Source organism: Daldinia vernicosa, assembly GCF_022497035.1.
Source record: "Daldinia vernicosa strain CBS 139.73 unplaced genomic scaffold F5Y00scaffold_7, whole genome shotgun sequence".
Lineage (NCBI taxonomy): Eukaryota > Fungi > Ascomycota > Sordariomycetes > Xylariales > Hypoxylaceae > Daldinia > Daldinia vernicosa.
The window spans coordinates 301,619-316,373 of NW_025953923.1; the positions used below are offsets into that span (position 1 = coordinate 301,619).

The 14,755-nt window shown below is 48.6% G+C and overlaps 8 protein-coding genes across 8 annotated transcripts; 5 read left to right on the top strand and 3 right to left on the bottom strand.

Annotated features, from left to right (window-relative positions):
• Positions 1–38: 38 nt before the first annotated feature.
• On the top strand, positions 39–925 carry F5Y00DRAFT_227680 (trm112p-like protein). The gene is made up of 2 exons (XM_048006517.1): positions 39–318; positions 446–925. The coding sequence occupies exons 1-2, from the start codon at positions 133–135 to the stop codon at positions 641–643; spliced, it is 384 nt and encodes a 127-aa protein (XP_047868177.1). The 5' UTR covers positions 39–132; the 3' UTR covers positions 644–925.
• On the bottom strand, positions 788–2,297 carry F5Y00DRAFT_191931 (BIG1-domain-containing protein). The gene is made up of 4 exons (XM_048005180.1): positions 2,035–2,297; positions 1,621–1,964; positions 1,349–1,570; positions 788–1,295 (listed from the first exon to the last, which is right to left on the bottom strand). The coding sequence occupies exons 1-4, from the start codon at positions 2,130–2,132 to the stop codon at positions 1,159–1,161; spliced, it is 801 nt and encodes a 266-aa protein (XP_047868178.1). The 5' UTR covers positions 2,133–2,297; the 3' UTR covers positions 788–1,158.
• Positions 2,298–2,447: 150 nt separating this feature from the next.
• Positions 2,448–3,474, top strand: F5Y00DRAFT_191934 (nucleolar protein 12-domain-containing protein). Its single transcript, XM_048005181.1, has 2 exons — positions 2,448–2,808; positions 2,876–3,474. Exons 1-2 carry the CDS (start codon positions 2,596–2,598, stop codon positions 3,332–3,334), a joined length of 672 nt encoding a protein of 223 aa, XP_047868179.1. The 5' UTR covers positions 2,448–2,595; the 3' UTR covers positions 3,335–3,474.
• A 34-nt stretch (positions 3,475–3,508) lies between these two features.
• On the bottom strand, positions 3,509–4,575 carry F5Y00DRAFT_191962 (tropomyosin). Its single transcript, XM_048005182.1, has 3 exons — positions 4,316–4,575; positions 3,839–4,143; positions 3,509–3,772 (listed from the first exon to the last, which is right to left on the bottom strand). The coding sequence occupies exons 1-3, from the start codon at positions 4,334–4,336 to the stop codon at positions 3,610–3,612; spliced, it is 489 nt and encodes a 162-aa protein (XP_047868180.1). The 5' UTR covers positions 4,337–4,575; the 3' UTR covers positions 3,509–3,609.
• A 271-nt stretch (positions 4,576–4,846) lies between these two features.
• On the top strand, positions 4,847–6,850 carry F5Y00DRAFT_191972 (uncharacterized protein). The gene is made up of 2 exons (XM_048005183.1): positions 4,847–5,374; positions 5,445–6,850. Exons 1-2 carry the CDS (start codon positions 5,104–5,106, stop codon positions 6,542–6,544), a joined length of 1,371 nt encoding a protein of 456 aa, XP_047868181.1. The 5' UTR covers positions 4,847–5,103; the 3' UTR covers positions 6,545–6,850.
• A 1,133-nt stretch (positions 6,851–7,983) lies between these two features.
• On the top strand, positions 7,984–12,105 carry F5Y00DRAFT_191991 (histone H3-K4 methyltransferase Set1). Its single transcript, XM_048005184.1, has 3 exons — positions 7,984–8,721; positions 8,800–11,827; positions 11,888–12,105. The coding sequence occupies exons 1-3, from the start codon at positions 8,092–8,094 to the stop codon at positions 11,989–11,991; spliced, it is 3,762 nt and encodes a 1,253-aa protein (XP_047868182.1). The 5' UTR covers positions 7,984–8,091; the 3' UTR covers positions 11,992–12,105.
• Positions 12,106–12,188: 83 nt separating this feature from the next.
• F5Y00DRAFT_227687 (uncharacterized protein) lies at positions 12,189–12,588 on the top strand. The gene has a single exon (XM_048006518.1). The coding sequence runs from the start codon at positions 12,219–12,221 to the stop codon at positions 12,462–12,464; it is 246 nt and encodes an 81-aa protein (XP_047868183.1). The 5' UTR covers positions 12,189–12,218; the 3' UTR covers positions 12,465–12,588.
• Positions 12,571–13,975, bottom strand: F5Y00DRAFT_227688 (Fcf1-domain-containing protein). The gene is made up of 3 exons (XM_048006519.1): positions 13,533–13,975; positions 13,005–13,435; positions 12,571–12,892 (listed from the first exon to the last, which is right to left on the bottom strand). The coding sequence occupies exons 1-3, from the start codon at positions 13,566–13,568 to the stop codon at positions 12,757–12,759; spliced, it is 603 nt and encodes a 200-aa protein (XP_047868184.1). The 5' UTR covers positions 13,569–13,975; the 3' UTR covers positions 12,571–12,756.
• Between the last annotated feature and the right edge of the window lie 780 nt (positions 13,976–14,755).

Here is a 14,755-nt window from a genome sequence, read left to right on the forward strand (position 1 = left end):
CACGTGTGACTTGTAAAAAATCGTTAAATTTTATTTGCGCCGGGTCAATTTCTAGACCTTAAGAACTTGAAAAAAAAAAAAAAAAAGAAAAAAATCTTATCAGGTCTCATAACCTCAACTTCTTACGCCGAGATGAAGGTCCTCAGCCTAAATTTCCTGACCTGCGCAGTCAAGGCGTGCAAAAGCTCCTCAAACTCGTATCCCCTTCATCCTAAAGATGCAGAGCTGGTGCATGACGATATCGAGGTGAACGCCCAACTGCTGCTCAACGTACTGCCCCGCATCGATTGGACCGCCTTGTCTACGACAGCTACCGAAGTATGTAATTTTTTTTTCTACTCATTATACATTATACCATTCGTATACAATAATTTAATTAACTATAATGACCACTCCCCAAAAATGAGGGACTATTGAATCCAAAACTAATTTTCTTTCTTTTTAGCTTGGCTTCCCAGCGCTACCGCCTCAGGCTCCGTCGGTAGAAGAGCTGCAAGGCGACGAGCAGAAGATGAAGGACCTGCACAACTTGCTCATGGAGACGCAGATCATGGAGGGCAAGCTGGTGTGCGCCAACTGCGGCCACGAGTACGCCGTCCGCGAGGGCATCGCCAACTTTCTTCTGCCGAGCCACTTGGTTTAAACGTTGTTGGCGTTTGCTACATAGGACGAGGGGAGTTCAAGGCGGAGAAATGCAATGCAATGCAAGTGGGCACTGAACTGTGCTGTGCTACTATTTGGAACCTTAGGTAGCTAAACGACTGCAATCACGAAAGACTTGGGCAGGCGTTCGGGAGTTAAGCTGAGGCGCAAAAACTGCATAACATAAGGCCTATGTGGTTACTACACAGGCACGACGGAGAGAAACTTCAAAAGGGGCGAGGAGAAAGGGGAAAGGAAAAAAAGCCGTAGTCAATTCGATTCTAGTTGCATATACCTAAATCTGCCTACAGTACAGTACAGTCTCCTTTCGATTCGATAAATGATATTGATGTATACCTTGTTTGCTTGGTGAAGTCAGTCTTATTTGACTTATTCCCTAATGCTACCCGTTACCCGGACTCCAATGACCCAATAGTAATTCGTACACACTGCTTAAATTAAATGCAGCCTCGATACATCTACCGACTAGACTGCCTCCCTACGTGTATCTTCTATCTACTGTTTCTTCTGCGCGGCAGGTCCCATATCCTTGTCGAATGCGCCGTACGGGACCTCGAGGCTGGCGACTGCGGCAATACCGCCGTAGAGAATCGATAGGAGGATGACTAAAGCGATGAGAGCCGTGAAGATGCCTGTCTGTTTGTTAGTGTGGGAATGCATCTACAAGGGGTAGCTTAGGACTGACCTGTTGAGAAGTACTGGTATTTCTCGAATAGAGGTAGGCTGTTGGTGTTATTAAGAGCCCTCTGCTGAACAGAGTGCACGTCTCTCTTCAATTCCGCGGGTACGCCATCCTGGAATACAGCCGTGTAGGTCTGGGGGACCTCCTTTCGTGGAGTACCGGCGTAAATGACCGTGTAAGAACCATCCCTATCGAACTGTTCAAGCACCATACCGAGTTCGTCATCTATATCCCATCAGCATTGTATTCTCAGAGAGTCCAGTTACTATATTTACCGTTTTCCTTTAATGTGTGAGCATCGTTGACAGACGGTAAAGGAGCTAATTCGAGTTGGTCGACGAATAATTGCGATCTTCCTTCACAGGACTTCCTAACGAATGCTGCTACATCGTCCGTATTCAATTCCCCAATTACCTCCGGGAGCGAGTAGCGACTCTGGGCCTTGTTATTATAACGGAGGAGATTCGGTACTGCATCCCCGACCAGGTTGGCCCTGTTGAGGTTCGGTTGCGAGACGATGAGGTATCGATCGGTCGGGCAGCTCTTGAGAGCCTTTTGGAGAGTCGCGAAGACTTGGGAATTCGATTGTATTAGCTCCCCGTTGGTTGGCATATCCAGGCTGTTTGGTACACGCGATTAGCTACGTCGTCTATGCGAGGCGAAGGGATGATAGATGTCGTGTAGCGTACCTAGTACTAGAGAACATAACGATAGGGGAGGAGTCTGAGAAAGCATGCGCAGAAGCGCAGCACGCTGCCAGCGCTGCGGCAGATTGAGAAAGACGCATTGTGATGTCGAGCGTCTTGCGAGAATGTTTGATGGTTGAATGGGATGAAGTAAGACGGGGCTTAAAGCTCAGAGGGCTGAAGCGAAGCTCTTTGGAAGTTGACGTTTGACCTGTTTTAGAGACGCGGCATGTTCCGGCTTATGAAATTCCGGGTGCAGGTTACGGCGTCATTTGGGGCTTGTAGGCGTCTGCAAGGTCCCTAAATGCGCTGGAATTTAGCAAGTTGGCTGCTAATATGCAAGGCGGGGCCAATCAGATAGTGCTAGATTAATGAACTGGACGCAACGGTCCAAGTTGCTAAAATTTATTATCACAGCGACTTCAAGCTACAACAACCAACACTTCTACTTTGATATTCCTTAAGTTTCCACCCGGCCTCTGCTCCAATCTAAAATACTAGTCTCCGTTTTCTCCTCTAATTATTAATATACTTTGCCTTTTCTCTCTGCGTTGGAAAAATAAAATGTTTGCGCGCCCACGGCCAAAGAAAGGCTTACTGGTACCGCCACCGAAGAAACGCAAGGCTCAGCATTCGGTCGAGGAGATCAAATTCGATAATGATGCTCGCTCCGATTATCTGACCGGTTTCCACAAGCGAAAACTGCAAAGGATAAAGAATGCGCAGGAACAGGCTGCTCAGAGAGCCAGGCAGGAAAAGATCGAGATTAGAAAGAAGGCATGTGGAGTGTATTTATTATGAGAAAGCAAGAGCTACGAGGTCACTAATACGAGTCGTTCTATAGTTACGGGAAGATCGAAAGAGAGAAGTCGAAGAGCATGTTCAAAATGTCAATGCTATCCTAAAGCAAGCACGAGAGGCAGGTTACGTGGGAGGGGAAGAAGCCTCAGACGACGAAGCAGACAAGGAAGCAGACGAATGGGGAGGATTTCAGGATACACCTGCACTAGAATCCGTCGATCACGAGGAAGAATACATTGACGAAGAGCGGTATACTACGGTCACAATAGAGTCGGTCAGTGTATCTAAGGATGGATTGTCGAGCACTAAACCGGAGGACTCGAGCGAGGATGATCAAGAGACGGCAAAGCAAGACTCGGAACATGCTCCTCCAGGAAGCAAGGAGAAAGCTAGGCCGCCCAAGAAGAAGAAACCGAAGTTCAGATACGAGTCCAAGACGGATAGACAACTGAACCAGAGGAAACAGAAAGCAGCCAAGATCAGAAGGAAACCAAGTGGTTGATTAGCGCATTCCCTATCCGTCTCGCGGGCTATGCTGCAGCAAATACCAACATAAAGCGTCCACCAAATAAACATGCCTTAAACTTGACTTCTCTTCAACTGCCACCGCGACATTTCTGCCCCTTTCAAAATTGTCGGTCAGGTCGGTCGATCAAGCCAGGCCTCCGCCGTATAAGTTGACATAGTGCCAGTGCTGGTAAGAAGAAAGAAACCCTTGGCCTCTAAGGCACAGCCTCGACGTCTCGCGACACCGGTCTCGACGAAAGTAATACCGCCCTAAATGTTGCTGATCTCGGCCTGGAGGTCCTCCAACTCCTTCTGGAGAGCTTGGTACTTCTTGGACATATCCTCGTACTTCGTCTCCCACTGGTCCCGCTCGTTCTCCAACGCCTGTACCTTGCGCTCAAAATGGCCGGCTTTCACGTCAGTCTGGCGAAGCCTGTAGTTTGTGACTGTTAGAACCCTGTAAAATCTATAAGTGTGTTGGGCGCGTTTTGTGACTTACTTCTCATTTGTCTCACGAAGGGTCTTGTCTGCTTCCTCGGCTTCTTCCTCAAGCAGCTGAAGTCTTCGTTGGAGGGTCTCGTTGTGCGTACCATGTTGCAAGCCCTCATCGGCCGTCTTCTTCAAATCCTTGATGGTAGTGTCGAGCTTCTCGTTCTCAGACTCGAGAAGGCCGTTCTTGTGGGAGAGGGAGGTGATCTCTTGCTCTTTGGCGAGGTTTTCCTGCTCGAGAACCTTAACTTTAGCCTGTAGCTCTTCGACTTTGGCAGCAGACTCGTCAGCCTCCAGACGGAGCTGGTTCATTCTCTATAAAAAAGATATATGTTAATATCATCGTAAATCCATGTTTAGATATAAAAATATGCTTCGTAACGCTGCGTTGCTAGACTTTGTAGTTTGGTCTGGAGTGCCACTTTGATATCGCGCTCTGCTTGATGGTGGGGTAAAGGGGGAAATCTGAGAGATAGACCTAACTCACCTCTCTGATGCGGTCCGCCATTTTTGGGATGGTTGCTTAGAAGTAAAGCTAGAGGGAAAAGACAAGAAAGTTTAGGTTTAAACTGGGATGAGCGGTAAAACAGGTTATGTGCTGGATTAGGTAGACAACGAAGGGAGGCTAGAGACTTAAGAGAATAAGGGAAAAGGAGCTCGTTGAATTAATTAATCAACCAGAACTAGATGAATGGATAGTCGTGGAAATTCATATGTAAGGCGAGTGGGTTGGTACTAGATTGCCCCGCCTTCCCTATTGCCCTGGAAAGTGACCGATAGGGGATAGAGGGACCCGTCTCATGATTTGTTTTTGGGCGCACAGTGCCTCTAGCTTTGTCACATGTGGGCCTGTCTCGTAATATTTGGTGAGTAGCGTACGGTATGGATTTCCTAAAGTTCACACTATACAAGGTTGCACGACAACGGAAGGGGCCTATGTAACTAAGTACCGAAACTTAGTTGCTTGGGCAACTGCCATTCCACCCAAATAAAGTTAGAACAACATTCAAACCATTCTCTTAAGAAATGAGGACGAGGCAAACAATGGATCCCATTTCATTAATAAATGTCCACCGCTGAATACTACTCTCCAACTTCACATTACGCTACCAATCATTGCATTTTGTTTGTTGCTAAAGCAGAAGTCTGTGCTGATGGGGAGTCGGCTCTCCTCAACAATACGGATGTAAACATACAGCAATTACGACACCACATCCAGTTTACAGGCAACCGTAGCGTAATTACCACTTATTTTCTCTATCAACCTTGTCCACGATGTTAGCAGCTCGAGATCAAGAGAATTTGGCTTTTAGCCACCAGAACGGTGCTGCTCTGAAGCAGCAGCAGGGCCAAGCGAAGCGCCAACTCCAGCCCAAGACACCCGGTGCAAGATATGCGAACACACCTATCAAAGTCCCTCTAAACGATGAAAATGGTGCAGGTGGTGCCAAGAGCATCCTCGGCGGCAGATCGAGAGGCAATGAGAATACCCTCACAACCAAAGGGGGGAAGAGTGTGAATAAGTCTAATCTTGCCACGCCCTCGGGTATGCGCTCCGCTATTGTTTAACCCTTGAAGTTGTCATGTTTCTTCTCGAGACTAACGCATACGAGTAGGTCCGCGCAGCAGAGCACCTCTGGGTGACAAGACCACGAACGCAAAGGCGAAAGGTTCGCAAGCAATTACTGTTAAGAGCGCCGTTCGCGAACTAGACAAGTCCCAGGGCAAGGCGCCGGGAACTACTCGACCCAAGCAGAAGCAGCCGCAGGCCGAATTACAGAAGTTGGTAGTTCACGCCGAAGGGGCGGATGTGCTAAGTGAAGAGGAGATTGAATATTGTCCTCCTAAACCGAAGGACCTCCCTTACGAGTCTGACGTGTTTCCTGATGGCGCCCTCAAATTTGACGCCTTAAAGCCAGAGAACTTATTCAAAGGCTATTATGACCACTATTTTAACCCCGTCGATGAGAATGGCGTCTCGTTGGCTGACAGAGAGTTGGAAGAAAGAAATCGAAAGGCTATGGAGGAATGCGACAGGCGCATCCAAGAAGATATCGACAGCATTGAGTGGGGTATCCAAGAAGAACCGGAGACTACTAAGAAGGCAGCCATCGTTCCAACTCGAGCACCTCTCGGGGTTAAGAGAACGGCGATGAACAGGGTGCCATCTACTTTTCAGGCAAGGAAGGCTGCCAAAGCTCTATCGATGGATGATACGACTAAGTCGCTACAGCGAAAGCTAGCAAAACCCGTGGAAGTCAGTAGAATCCCGGCTAAGAAGACCACATCCCTTCCAATACCTAGCTTCAGGCGACAACCCAAGACTCAGCCCCAGGCACTCACTAGAAAAACATCAACAGAGATGGAGGCAAATTCGCGAACTACAATTGGCTATAACAAGGGCCGATCTACTGCTTCAATACTTGCTCAGGGGACCACAAAGCCCGAGAGACCTGCATCCAAGACTGGATTTACCCGTTCTAACACGACGTTGTCAACTGAGTCTGACCGAACAATTACTCCTGCTCGATACGCTCACACACAAGCTGTAGTCGCGGCCGAAGATCAGGAGTGGAAGGAGAGGGTTCCATTCCTCTCTATCTTCAACCCCGAGGAGGATGACGATGACGATGACTGCGATCTCCTTGCGGGAAGTACGCTTAAAGGTCCATGTGTGGATGAGGATGAAGATTTCGAGTTCAAACTTGCCGATTAGAGGATTCCCATGGTTCACATTGTTGTAAGAGGAGTCGGTGGTTGATTTTATGATTTTATGAGATGGAGTTGGCGTCTGCTCGCGTGCGCATTAGACTTTACTACATGCAGAAAAAAAAACAGCCTCTAACAGTATTAGGGCTCTTCTTGTATTGATAGTTCATTAAGGCGGTTGGTTATAGTGTTTTTACCTATACCATGTAATGAGGTCCCTTCAAACGCCGGTCTTAAGTCAAGTTGCGTTCAGTAGGCTAGGTTGGCTAGCCTTAATGAATATACCTATGTTCCAAGTTGGCCCCGCAGGCACTCAATCTACATACTCTTTAGTTAAATTGTGCTGGTAACCACTTTTATATGAAAGGATCACACAAACTTCTAAGATCAGATCAGAAATCATGTGTTTCTATTATTTAAGGCTTTCGATGCTTCCATTTAGAAGCCTGACAAGTGGCTGAGCCACACGTCAGTTATAGTCATCTACAAATAGCAATTGCTTTGACCGTGTGTCTGGTTGACGTGGTGGCTTTGGTGACTGCTAGAAGTTAAGAATTAGGTACAACCATGCTTAGGTATTAACATGTGTCCCAATGAGTAATTTTGGATTAGACAACTCTTCGTTTTTCTTTTTATATATACCAATATGTACAGAAGGCCGGTGTACCTCGTAATTATAAGTCTCAGTTGAATTAGGCTACAATTTTTTATTCAGCAGTCCTCGGTTGAACCCTTGCAGCCCCTGAAGGCAGAGATGCATATTGAATAGTAGATATAGTCAAAGCACTTTGAGTACCTTGAGGCGGGTGCCTGACTAGGTAAAAAGGAGTTGCATCAGGTTCTGGATCTGACGGACAAAGCCGATTCTATTCGTTCTCGATGATTGTTAACAATACATCTAGGCAGAAGACAGCGAATAATAAATAGTGGTGACGTTGTAATGCATAAGGGGGAAAATCCGACTGCCAATACAGACTTATGCACGTACCTAATGTAGCCTAGCAACGCCACATGTAGGTACAAGTGCGGCTAGGAGACATAGACCTGAGGACAAAAACAGAACAGAAATGTGGCACGGGTGTGGCTTCCGTCCCCCGGACTTGGCCCCATCCCTGAAATCAGAATCTGGCTTTGCCCATCAACCGCCAATTCAACTTTTCGGCATCAGCCTCTTCATTCTCCATCTGCCACCCGCCCTTTTTCAACTAAGGCCCAGTCTCGACGTCGCCGGTGCAAATTTCATACGCACACCTTCTACAACTATTCGCGACCGTACTGGGCTAGTTTTTTTTAGTCATATACCCTTCTTTATTTGCCTTCCACGTCGTCAATACTAGATACTTGTCTTTTGACGAGTCCACACGTCAGATCTCCGATCCTGTCGCGTGGACGCAAGAGTTTCGCGTATCCTTCTACCACCTCCACCCCCGACTTCAATACATCAATCACGCACCTTCCTTTCGCGTCATAAATGAATGGTGTTTTCTACCATTGCCGGTTCGAGATATGATGGTCGGTGGATAGTCGAAGCCGCCAACTTCGACCCTCCGAATCATGGCTCCTAGTGCTGGTTATAAGGAGTTTTTTCCTAACGCTCCTCGCGCTGCCAGAGACAAGGCTAATGAACGGGAACGCGAGAAGTCCTCGAGGACATCAGAAGCTATCGAGCATGATTCCAAAACGGCAACACCTGCTCACCGCGATGGCGCCAAGTACGATTCATCGTTGTCTGATGCCGCACATCCCCCGACAGATGATACCGAATCTTTGCAAGGGGATATCCTCAATGGTGTTGGTTCCGCAAGCTCCCACGCGAGTACCGCATCCTCTGTCTTTACCACCTTTAATTCCTCCGCTGCATTAAATGCTTCTTCACGCGCATCCAACAGCAACCTCACTCCTCTTACTATATCGGGCTCGCCCACAAACCCCCCACATATACAAGCCGCGAAGCAGCGCACCTCCGCCATTCACAATACCACTGCTAGCAGATCTGATAGTACGAATCCTATAATGGCCACGGTGTCGTCGTCTAGTCTTCCCAGCGCCGTCAAGCGCCTCCCGGCTCGAGACCCTAACCTTACTATAAAAGGAACCAAGTGCATACACGATCCTTCAACCGACAAGAGCTTGTCTTCGAGCGATAGGAAAACATTGAAACCCAAATACAAGAATATCGGCTTGGTACGTATAATATATTATATGGATAGAGGGGGAGCGTCATCTGCTTTGCGTGAGAACTTTGGCTAATACACTGAATAGGAAGATGACGCTCCCCCTCTAGACCCTCGCTTATCCAAGGGTAGCTGGCTTGACTACATCAATGTCGACTTCCACCTACCTAAGGCTAGGCTACGTCAAACCCCATATAATCTCAAGCCGTACCCGTACGATGCTGCCACCTCCATTGGCCCTGGGCCGCCAACCCAGATTGTCGTCAGCGGATTTAACCCCCTGATCACCTTCTCTAAGGTCGTGACTATTTTCGCCTCGTTTGGCGATATCGCTGAGAGCAGCAATAAGATGCATCCTCACACAGGTAGTTATCTGGGCTTTGCAACCTTTCGATACCGAGACTCGAAGCAACCAAGACGGCCGCCCGTTTTGGCCATCGATGCCGCAAGAAGAGCAGCCAGAACTATGAACGGCAAGAAGATTGAGGCGAACCATATAAAGGTAGAATTTGATCGGGATGGCAAGAAAAGTAGACTCATGCTCGAGACTATCCTTAAGAAGGATCAAGTCGAAGCGAAGCGTGCGGCTGCTACGCCACCTGTACCTACGGGTCCAAGAATAATGCCTCCTGAGCTGCTCAGCCGAGCGCCTCCTGCCGCCCCGAGGGGTCCTGCTGCCGATCGACAACGACCTTCGCTAGGAGGAGTAGAACCCGCCTGGGCACCCCCGACGAAGCCTAAGGCTTATTCCACGTTGGTCGATATGCAACCTGTTCCGGCTACCCTCAAAGGCGAACCATACGTATTCGTACCCGACTCTAGCGTTCCAGTGATGGTTACAACGATACCTCATATGAAAAAACGCCTGAAGGCGTTCCAATTTGAGGATATACGAGCCGATCGCGCTGGCTACTATATAATCTTCCCCAATACTACGTTCGGTCGCGATGAGGCCTACCGGTGCTTCAGGTCGGCAGATGGTAGTGCCTTCTTCACCTATACTATGGCAATGAAGCTTCATGGGGTTACCCCATCGGGATCTTCCAGCTCTACTGGTCAACTACGAAGAAGCGAGCCAGAAAGGAGACCATTAGTAGATACCCGCTATAGAGACGAACACCAGTACAGACCCCGTGACGAGCGACGTCGCGACGAAGAAGCAGTTTTGGAGGAAGAGAAAAAGCAGAGGGCTAAGAACTTCGATCCCGTACTTGAGGCTGTTGAAGTTGTCCGTCGTGAGATGAAGGAGCATTTAATTAGACATATTAGGACTAAAGTCGCTATACCTGCCCTATTTACATTTCTAGACCCGAACAATCATGTCGCTAAAAGGCGAAGATTGAACCTCGAGGATCCGGCTGGCCCATCACGACCTGCGCTCAGCGTCGAAGAGCGCGACGAAACTCCGATCAGTACTCCCAATTCGCGAGCCGACCCGATCGAACGCCGTACTGCTCGTGTCGATGTTGCTGCCCTACCCCGTATCAGGAAAGCCAAAGGTGGTCAAGGAGCTGCGCAGCGGAACTATGGGTTTACGGACCCGTTTGCGCGCAAGAGATCTTCTGTAGTACACAATGCCTTCCGTTCTCTTCATCATCGGCTACAGCCTCCGGATAGTGATGACGAGGCATCCGAAGATGAAACAACGGAGAATCGCGACTCTGTTGCGCGTGATGTCGAAGAGCCAGATTCGCGCCCTCGCAGCCGATTGAGTACGGAGGACGATGTCTTCGAAGACGGCTTCGGTGATGAAGACTCCATGACAGATGCTAGTTTCCCTGTCAACGATGGGCTTATTAGAACAAAGAAGCGGAAACTCGACTTACATATCGAAGCTGCTATCAAGCGACAGAAGAAGTCTGACGAAGAGCTTTTTGGTGTTACTATTGATACGCTTGAGAGCGAATTCCCGAGTCCAACCGATGACGTGCCTATGCCCGACGCTGGACATAACAATACTAAGAGTCTTGACGCTACCGAGCTGCCCACACCGACCGAGAAGCCGGTTAAAGGAAGGAAGAAGGCGACCATAGCGAAGCCTAAGAAGAAGACTAAGAAGCAGCTTTTCGAAGAGCGTGAGGCAATGAAGAAGCAACAACAGGAAGCATACGTCGAGGAAGCATTAGGGCAAACGAACAAGGAAGAGATTCAAGAGCCCGAAGAGCCATCAGAAAAGCCAGCCGTAGAAGAAACAATAGGCAAACCAATCCTGAAGGATGAGCGCTTTTCTGACGCGGTACTTCCAGCAATGGCCCTTCCGGAACCATTTACCTTGTCGGTCAAATCCATGTCAAAGATTGAGCTCTTGTCGAAAGACTACCCCGATGTTAGCAAGCTAAAGAAGAAGTTTAAACCTGTTGATGTCGGCGATCCTAGGCTCTGGGTATGGAGGCACAATCGCGTGCGAGAGCTTAACGCCGACGAGTCATCACCTGATGAACCTATTACCATTGAGGGTTATTACGTACCAAACCCTACTGGGTGTGCTCGTACGGAAGGCGTGAAGAAGATTCTCAACTCGGAGAAGTCTAAGTATCTTCCTCATCATCTCAAGGTCCAAAAGGCGAGGGAAGAGCGACAGCTCCGCGCAGCCAAGAAAGACGGCAAGGACACCGCCGCTGCTGCTGCGGAAGCGGCAAAGCTTGCAGCAGAGAAGCTGCTGGCAAAGGGTAACTCGAGAGCAAATCGTGTCAACAACCGCCGCTTTGTCGCCGACCTGAACGATCAGAAGAGAACTCTAGGTCAGGACTCGGACGTCCTTAGGTTCAACCAGCTTAAGAAGCGGAAGAAGCCAGTCAAATTTGCTCGTTCTGCCATTCATAACTGGGGTCTCTATGCTATGGAGAACATTAACAAGGATGACATGATCATCGAGTATGTTGGCGAAGAGGTTCGACAGTCTATCTCCGAGATTCGGGAGAATCGTTACCTTAAGAGTGGCATTGGTAGCAGTTACCTCTTCCGTATAGACGATAGTACGGTCATCGACGCAACAAAGAAGGGCGGCATTGCGCGTTTCATCAATCATAGCTGCATGCCAAATTGCACAGCCAAGATTATCAAGGTGGAAGGTAGTAAGAGGATTGTCATCTATGCCTTGCGGGATATTGCTCAGAGTAAGTTTACAGATAACCCACCTAACAGTTCCATATAGTACTAACGAGGATTTTTTCTAGATGAGGAATTAACATACGACTATAAGTTTGAGCGAGAAATAGGGAGTTTGGATCGTATACCCTGCCTCTGCGGAACCGCGGCTTGTAAAGGCTTCCTCAATTAGTCCTCCTCCCGTCCGATGTTGGAGGGGCGTATTTGTTATACATTTGTCTGGTGCGGGACGGTTTTCTCTGCATTTTGGCCCTCTTCATCTCAAAGCGGCGCGCCTCTAGATGTCCGCCTTGATATATATGCATCTAAGGAGTAAGCTCTCGCCGAAGAGCGGAACAAAAAAGGGGTGTAAAGTACAATAGTCGGTTGTTTTTTTTCTCCAAGGGAGACGGGGGGGCAATGGCGTTCATGCGCGACTTTTTTCTTCTTTTCTTTTCTCTCGTGCCCTTTTCAGGAAGTGGAACGGCACGGTATGAACTGCATTTCATGTGTGTGTGTGTGTGTGCGTGTGGCAGTGATGTGGACTATAGAATCAAAAAGGTAACTAACCGCCCATTTATACCCGGTGGTAGTGGTATTCATTTACGACGAGAGCTGTTGGGTATAGGAGACCCTTCAACGGAACGAGGTTATCAGTGTACATAGAAACCCATCCCAGGTGGCCTCGACCCCCCGAAATGAAATGGGGATAATAATTGCATTGCCGTTATTCAACATGATTTTCATTGAGCACAAACGTTTGATTAGCAACGTTGAATTTGTATTGTAGCTTTGAATTGAATCGACTGCTTTTCTTTTTATCTGCCTATAACGCCGTCTGGTATGCCTTAAGCCAATTGAACTTGACTACCTAAAACAATGTCTGCCCTAACGCCGGATGCCTCTAAATGGCTACCTCCTAATGCATGCGTATTATATTCCCTAATATAAATCCTGACTATTGAGGAGCGCCGGGTAATCTCTCGATCACGTATTTTCCCCGAGCTACGTTCATAATAGGAACACCAGGGATCTTGCGTATCCGACGGCAGAGATCCTTATCGTTGGTCGCGACGATGTATATGCGGTGTTTCCTATTCGGTTGTGGTTAGCTATGCGCTGCTAACTTATACGTCACTTATCTCGACGACACCACCACCACACGACGCGATATCTCCAGACTTCGAAATTAATTCATTGACTTACATGACACGATCGACAATGCAATCGTCGGCATAAACGCCCTTATGATCGCACTGCAAGCGCTCCCACCTCTCGTCGCGCGCGATCCTCAACGCGATCCGGTACTTGGGGCCGAGCTTCTCCAGCTCGGCCATGACGCAGCTGGTTATGATGGGGGTGCACTTGGCGTACAGGCAGTCCATCATGGACTCGAGGAGGGGCAGCTTGCGCTGGACGGTGTGGCTGAGGAAGTTGGTGTCGACGAGGACGCTGTAGGGCGGGACGAGGGCCTCGTTGTGCTGGAAGAAGAGCGAGGAGGGCAGCTGGGGCACTTCCCGGCGGACGATGTCGCCGGAGGCGGAGGGCTTGGATGATGAGGCTGCGGCGGATGCGGCGGCGGCTTTGGTCTGGTTCTCTTTGAGGCGCGCGTCGCGGCGAGAGATTATGCGCTTGACCTATGGGCGGGTTAGTATACTGGTGATGATGCTGCTGGGTGCTTATCGATAAGAGGGGGGTGTTCTAGAGTGGGAGGTGGAAGGGATGGAGACGGACCTGGGCGAACTTGCGCGTCTTCTTTGCGACACCCATAATTGATTCCTAATTATTTCGGATCAGTAATACTTTGGTATTTTCGATTGCGGGCGCAAGGGATCCAAATTTGCAGCACTTGTACGTCCGAACAATGTTAAAGTTGGTAGTGTCTGAGTATCAAGATAAATCAATCTGCCGCCCGTGGAAAATCTTGACCGCCCTGGGGAAGTGGAATATCAGATTAGCCGCTCGCAGGGTTTTGCCGGACTTCTTGGCGTCTAATTGGAAATTGGTCGGTGCGCAGGGTCCCACGCGTTGGTGTATGTACTTAGGTACCTAGGTATGTATGTTCATTGCGTCCACTGTACCAATACTTTTGTCTAGGTATTGTACCAGCCCACTTCATGATTGCGTCTTAATCGGCTTCCATTTTTGTCCTCACTTAAAGATGGGTAGGCTGGGGATGTCTCACAATTACTATATACATAGGTCTAGAACGGAGAGCCACCACGTGGAATTTGAAGAATTCTAGAAACGCCACTATTATGTAACGATCGGAAATATCAGGTCAGGTTCATACCCAAAGTGAGGAATTGCAAGTGAACACCTGGGGCAATTGCGTACATGTACTCCGATATGATGTAGGTAGATTCGTTCGGGGGGCAGGGTGCCCGTGGGCTATCTGCTGTGCGCCGTGCTACCGAGTCGCACAACGTATGTACACTAGCTGTGGGCTTCCATATTCGCCGATGCCGTGCTTCGCGCATGTATGTATGTAAATCTGTAACAGGTAAGAGATATGTACCGTTACATACTTTGGACATCGATCAAGACCCCTATGTACGATACACTATATGTAGTAGTCAACCAGCCGTCCGGTATCCTATCTAGGTAGGTACTACGTAGTAAGATGTGCTAGTAATGTGTGCTAATAAGGTACTAGTACGCTTAGGTCATTAACGCGATCCTTTTCTCGTCTCGTCTTCACTCAATTTGGATTTTAAACTACCTAGGTTAGGTTCGTATGTACATATACATATGTAGTGTATGGGGCATGGAACGTGCCTGCCTTTTTGCTTTATCCTCTTTAGTAACCTCTCCTCCTTTTCTCTCGTTGGTCCCTCGTCTCGTCCCCATTATCCATTATCCATCGCCCATTCGCCCATCCGCCCATCGTCCATCTTACCAAACATCAGCGAAACGAAAGTGGTGGGAGGCTTACAAGGAAATCGGCAATAAACAAC

Bases quoted from the DNA above. Each gene is read 5' to 3' on its own strand.
- F5Y00DRAFT_227687 (XM_048006518.1), top strand. From the start codon at position 12,219: ATGGCGTTCATGCGCGACTTTTTTCTTCTTTTCTTTTCTCTCGTGCCC.
- F5Y00DRAFT_191991 (XM_048005184.1), top strand. From the start codon at position 8,092: ATGGCTCCTAGTGCTGGTTATAAGGAGTTTTTTCCTAACGCTCCTCGC. The intron at 8,722-8,799 runs GTACGTATAATA...TACACTGAATAG, and splicing joins AATACAAGAATATCGGCTTG to GAAGATGACGCTCCCCCTCT. The intron at 11,828-11,887 runs GTAAGTTTACAG...GATTTTTTCTAG, and splicing joins CTTGCGGGATATTGCTCAGA to ATGAGGAATTAACATACGAC.
- F5Y00DRAFT_227680 (XM_048006517.1), top strand. From the start codon at position 133: ATGAAGGTCCTCAGCCTAAATTTCCTGACCTGCGCAGTCAAGGCGTGC. The intron at 319-445 runs GTATGTAATTTT...CTTTCTTTTTAG, and splicing joins TGTCTACGACAGCTACCGAA to CTTGGCTTCCCAGCGCTACC.
- F5Y00DRAFT_191972 (XM_048005183.1), top strand. From the start codon at position 5,104: ATGTTAGCAGCTCGAGATCAAGAGAATTTGGCTTTTAGCCACCAGAAC. The intron at 5,375-5,444 runs GTATGCGCTCCG...GCATACGAGTAG, and splicing joins TAATCTTGCCACGCCCTCGG to GTCCGCGCAGCAGAGCACCT.
- F5Y00DRAFT_191962 (XM_048005182.1), bottom strand. From the start codon at position 4,336: ATGGCGGACCGCATCAGAGAG. The intron at 4,144-4,315 runs GTGAGTTAGGTC...TCTTTTTTATAG, and splicing joins TGGCGGACCGCATCAGAGAG to AGAATGAACCAGCTCCGTCT. The intron at 3,773-3,838 runs GTAAGTCACAAA...CACAAACTACAG, and splicing joins CTTCGTGAGACAAATGAGAA to GCTTCGCCAGACTGACGTGA.
- F5Y00DRAFT_191931 (XM_048005180.1), bottom strand. From the start codon at position 2,132: ATGCGTCTTTCTCAATCTGCCGCAGCGCTGGCAGCGTGCTGCGCTTCT. The intron at 1,965-2,034 runs GTACGCTACACG...TGTACCAAACAG, and splicing joins GTTATGTTCTCTAGTACTAG to CCTGGATATGCCAACCAACG. The intron at 1,296-1,348 runs GTCAGTCCTAAG...ACAAACAGACAG, and splicing joins ATACCAGTACTTCTCAACAG to GCATCTTCACGGCTCTCATC.
- F5Y00DRAFT_227688 (XM_048006519.1), bottom strand. From the start codon at position 13,568: ATGGGTGTCGCAAAGAAGACGCGCAAGTTCGCCCAG. The intron at 13,436-13,532 runs GTCCGTCTCCAT...ACCCGCCCATAG, and splicing joins AGACGCGCAAGTTCGCCCAG to GTCAAGCGCATAATCTCTCG. The intron at 12,893-13,004 runs GTAAGTCAATGA...ACAACCGAATAG, and splicing joins TGCATTGTCGATCGTGTCAT to GAAACACCGCATATACATCG.
- F5Y00DRAFT_191934 (XM_048005181.1), top strand. From the start codon at position 2,596: ATGTTTGCGCGCCCACGGCCAAAGAAAGGCTTACTGGTACCGCCACCG. The intron at 2,809-2,875 runs GCATGTGGAGTG...GTCGTTCTATAG, and splicing joins AGATCGAGATTAGAAAGAAG to TTACGGGAAGATCGAAAGAG.